The sequence below is a fragment of the Hipposideros armiger genome, unplaced genomic scaffold (genome assembly GCF_001890085.2).
Source record: "Hipposideros armiger isolate ML-2016 unplaced genomic scaffold, ASM189008v1 scaffold_1602, whole genome shotgun sequence".
NCBI classification, from domain to species: domain Eukaryota; kingdom Metazoa; phylum Chordata; class Mammalia; order Chiroptera; family Hipposideridae; genus Hipposideros; species Hipposideros armiger.
The window spans coordinates 74,586-79,549 of record NW_017732952.1 but is presented as its reverse complement, the minus strand read 5'-3'; the positions used below and the strand labels follow the sequence as shown (position 1 = coordinate 79,549).

Genomic DNA, 4,964 nt, shown 5'->3' with positions numbered 1-4,964 from the left:
ATATATATATATATATATATATGTTTGTAGGTAATATACAGCTACAGAAGCTTTTTAGTAACACTACTGATGTAGTTTGTTCATTTATTCTTTTAGCAAATGTTCCAAAAACTGTTCTTTGAATTTGGGAAACAAAGATGTCTAAGACATGTATCCTAACCTCAAAAACTCCACAGAGAGCTGCGCTGGTAAACACATGATTTAATGCAATGGGATGAGAGTCACCTAGAATTGTATTCACGTTATTCAAACACTTATTAACACTAACTCTGCATGGGCTGATCAGAGCTAGTTTTTGAAACTTTGAACACAGTTTTAAGAGTTGCTGGAAACCATGAGTCATTTTTACCATGAGTGGAGCTGGTTTCATTTGGTAACTAAACCTTTCCTCCATCTCTTCCTTTTCCCAATTCCTCGCGTGTCTGGGGAAAGTAATAGTGCGCCTGCGCCTGCGCCTGCGCCTGGGCCTGGATCTGGGTTTGTGCCTGCGCTGAACCGCTGTAAGGGCAGAGCGGGCAGGCAGGTACCAGCGCCTGGTCAATGCGCTACAGGTCTTCCTGGTTGGCGTCCCCCCGCAGCCCACAGGTGGCCCACGTCGCGATGCCCAGGCGCAACGTTTCTACCTTGGTCAGGTTCTGGCACTCAGAGAATTTCATGTCACAACTTTTGCAGTCATGGTAAGAATTGTAGATGAGCCCCTTCTTCCTCCCAGGAAACACAGAACTTTCCCTCCTGGTGTTCAGCTTCCGTCCCTGACCCTGGCTTGCTGTTCTAGAATACTTTTTTCCTTATGGTGAATGATAAGACTGTGCAACTTACTGCAGTCGGGTTTCTGTCTCCAACCTGGCATTCCAGCTGCACTGCTCTATTCTCATCCTCAATCTCTCTGCCTCTCAGTCCTATCTCTGTGTGTATAAATCCTTGTAGGGGGGGAAAAAAATCAATGTTTTTGTTGCCAGGAGCATCTTTGCAAACCCAAGGATTTAAAATTTCACGCGTGGGAAAGAGGTTTCTGTCAAATTCAAGTCACAAAATCATTCACGTCCTAATGCTAGCGGATGATGCGTGGATTGAGGGAGAGGCAGGATAAGTCAGTCAGTCCCCTTATAAATACAGTACAGGTGAGATTTGAGCAACATGGGGTTAGAACCGCCCCCCCCCTATTAAAAATCCCCATATACCTTTTGACTTTCCCAAAACTTAACTACTGAATGGAAAAAAATTCCACATATAAGTGGACCCAAGCAATTCAAACCCATGTTGTTCAACAGTCAGTGGCAACCCAAAACTAGATTCTTGCCGGACCAAAGTACCATACATACCCTACTGCAAACATTGATTGTTTTCATTTTGCTTATGACTGAGTTTGTCCTGTCTTTAATCTCATATAGTCATTGATGGAATATAAGGATAGCCAAAATTAGTTACTAGGCTGATGATACTAAACAAAATAACAGTGATTACTTGATTTATTATGACTGCATCCATCTTCTAAAGACAATATAGGAACACTGCAGTTTATTTTAAAAGAAAAAAAGTACCCACAGAGACTTTCCATATAATTTGAAAGGTAAAGAAAAAAGTGCATGAGATCTTCAGAGATTTCAGGGTAGAAATTGTTGTGGCTTTAAAGCCCTGTTATCTGACCTAATTTTGTGTTATCTGAGTGCCCAGGCCTTCTGTGACAAGACTAGTCTACTTGGTCCTTCTATTTATTTTTCTCTCTGTTTTTTTTTTTTCATAGCTTTTGTAATGTACAATGAATTTAAATAGAACATAACACATCTCTTCTATAAAATGTTTTAAATTGAATTCCACTGATGTACAATTGGGGTTTAATTGAACCCTGCAATGCTTTTACCACAATAGAGGAATGACGTCTTAAGTTGTAACTATAATCATTGATATTTTAAATAACAGAAATAAAGAAGACCTGTGTCAACTGGTTGTTTGCCTACCTGTTTTTAAAGAATATAAAAAAGTATTACATTTGTCTGATAAATATTTAGCTTCACAGTGTGTGTATTGTAGAATTCCTTTGTTTCTTTTGCTTCCATCTCTAGCTGCACATTTTTGAGATACCTTGAATTATTTTATCCATGTCTCTGAGATCACCTTGGAATCTTGTCATCTACAATCTCCATGTAGCCTCTACTCAGATAAATGTGTTTGTAGACTGTTATAGATGTCAACAAAAATCCATGAGATATTGTGACAGCAGTTTCTTGTACAGGAGGTTAGAAGAGTATATTTTGCAGGGCTAAGAAATCTATGGATGCTTTAATTATTACTTATTAGGACAGTGGGGGGCTTTATTTACTAATATTTACCTGTGGTCAATAAGCCATTCATTCACTCATCATTCAACATCACCTATGAGCTACATAGAATTCCAGGCCCTAGGGAGAGAGTGGAGGTCAAACCAGGCCCATCCTTGCTCGTCTTAGTGCCCTTGTAGGGCAGGAGTAGAGACAGGCACAAACAAATGAGCAGATATTAAATGAGATGATTCTAGAGAGTGCTAAATGAGAAAATAAAATAATGAAGTGATAAAGATTTATGAAGATTGGTATCTAAGAAGGTATCATTAGAGACGAATGATGACAAGCCAGCCACCTGGACATCTGAGAGAAAAGCATTCAAGGCAGAGGAAGTAGGCTACCACCACCAACAAAAGACAATGGGATGGGAAATTTCCAATATCCCTTCTGTTATCCCTGAAACATCTGATTCTTTGGCCTACTCACAAGAACCACTGCCTCGCACAGATTCTGAACTTGAAATGATAATTGACAGACTAGAATTTGGGGCAAAAACTAATGATGAAGTGTGATTGATAGGAATGTCAAATGTTTCGAGCAAGTTCACAAATCCCGTGAAACAGCACAGAATGATGTTCACATGGTTTGGCAGCTGTTCATATGAGAACAGTCTGGGGATTCTAACCAACCACCAATTGGAGCTTCTCTTGGCTGTTCCTGACTGGCAAAAAACAATGTGTAGATATTACTCTTAGTCAGACTTTTGCCCAATTTAAAGGGTCATTAGAGCTGTCCAAACATGAACTGCCTGTTTGGTAGGTAGAGAAAATCTCCATTGCCTAACTCCTTTAAAAATAAAAAAAGAAGAAAGAATGAATAGCCTTCAGGGATTTTGGAAAAAGGAAGTTCTGTATTGTTTGGAAGCTAATTTAAGACACATTTTGGTTTCTGTGAGTTTTGTGACTTGTTTTTTTCATTTCAATATAATTGTCTTCATTTTGGGATATTTGTATATGCTGAAGGAGGAAAAATGACATTGGGTATATAAGGTATATGGTGAGGTTTATTAAAAGTTTAGTTTATAATGGCATCTCTCAAAAATAGTAATCTCAGGGCGGCTGGTTAGCTCAGGTGGTTAGAGCGCAGGCTCATAACACCAAGGTTGCCGGTTCGATCCCCACATGGGCCACTGAGCTGCACCCTCCACAACTAGATTGAAACAACTACTTGACTTGGAGCTGATGGGTCCTGGAAAAACACACTGTTCCCCAATAAAATAAAATAAAAATAGTAGTCTGAAGTTTAAAATTCTTAGACTATAATTTATAAAAGAATTATATTAAATTTCTAGTATTGTCTTTGGCCATGTATAAAAATAAAAATAAACATATCTTGGCTTTGCCATGCGTTAGTTATGTAACATAAACAGTTTAGTCTTCTGCTCTTCCGTTTCCTTAAAGTGAGGACAAGAACTCATACCTGCCTGAAAAGATTGTTATAGGATTAAATTAGTTGCTATATAAAAGCAGTTAGAGCAGTGCCTGGCAACGGTAAGTGCTATGTAAGTGTTGGTTGTTGTTATTAGATGTAAATGTATGCTCTCTTCTGCCTTCAGGAGTTAATGACCAAATTAATAACTGAAACGCCTGACCATCCAATCCCATTTCTCATTGACCATCTTCAGTCTAAACAAGGAAACCGTGGGCAACTTCAAAGAACTTTATCTGGATCAGCAGCGCTCTGGGCGGAAAGTGAAACATCAGGTAAGTGAAAAAAATACGTTTTACTATTAATTTTGAGATATTTAATGTAAAAATTTACCAGTCTTTCTGATTATAATAAGATAAATCTAGGTGGTTACCTAGGGTTTCATGTATTGACCTGTGACTAACATTTGTCATAAACTATTCTTGAATTTGATGTATTGTTATGGGTTACATTTCAAAATATGAGAACTTGTGCATTAAATTTTAATAGAAATAGGTTCAGATTTTCATGGAAAGATTTCATTAGGTATTCAAGCTAATTATTCTAAGTTTTCCTTATTTCTTTTCTTTTTATGAATTTGAATTAAATGCTTATAGCTCATCTGTAGAAAGGTAAACAAACAGATTTCCAAAAAGTTACCTGTCTTATCGTTCAAACTGATAATCATCCCCTATTTCCTCAGGCCCCAATTTTAACCTATGTGGTAGTTTCAACCTTAGGGAGATTCATTTACTCTGGACGTTGGGGAACCAGCCTTACAATGAGGCAACGGCTTCATGTCCCCAATAAGCACTGGTGAGATAATTGAGTAGACTTGACTTCCATCTTTGCTTGTAAAATATGTGTCTGACAGCTTTTTTCTTCTCCTTATTGGTCTGTTGGTTTGGCATTTACATTTAAAACCAAATCCCACAATGCCTGTTGCTTTCGTAGTGAACGCGTTGGCTAATTCCCATGGGAATCTGACAGGATTCCAAATGCTTTCCTGGAATGACACCTCACTCCTCTCATCTGCTTCATGCTCTGTGTCATCCCATGACAGGACTTTGGTCTTCTTCGGCTGTATTCTCTTGGTACCCTCTTTTTAAAAATTTTTTATTTTTTATTAGTTTCAGGTGTACAAAACAATGTAATAGTTAGACATTTACCCCCCTCACAAAGTGATAACCCCTCCCCCAATCTACCACCCCTCTGACATCATACACAGCTATTACA

At 38.3% G+C, this 4,964-nt stretch overlaps 1 protein-coding gene across 1 annotated transcript in view; it reads left to right on the top strand.

Moving 5' to 3' along the window:
* The window catches only part of LOC109377887 (uncharacterized protein C8orf34-like), a 125,240-nt gene that overhangs the window by 62,417 nt on the left and 57,859 nt on the right, over nucleotides 1–4,964 (top strand). The window contains 1 exon segment of the mRNA XM_019634358.1: nucleotides 3,877–4,024. Within this exon segment, the coding sequence (XP_019489903.1) occupies nucleotides 3,877–4,024 (148 nt within the window).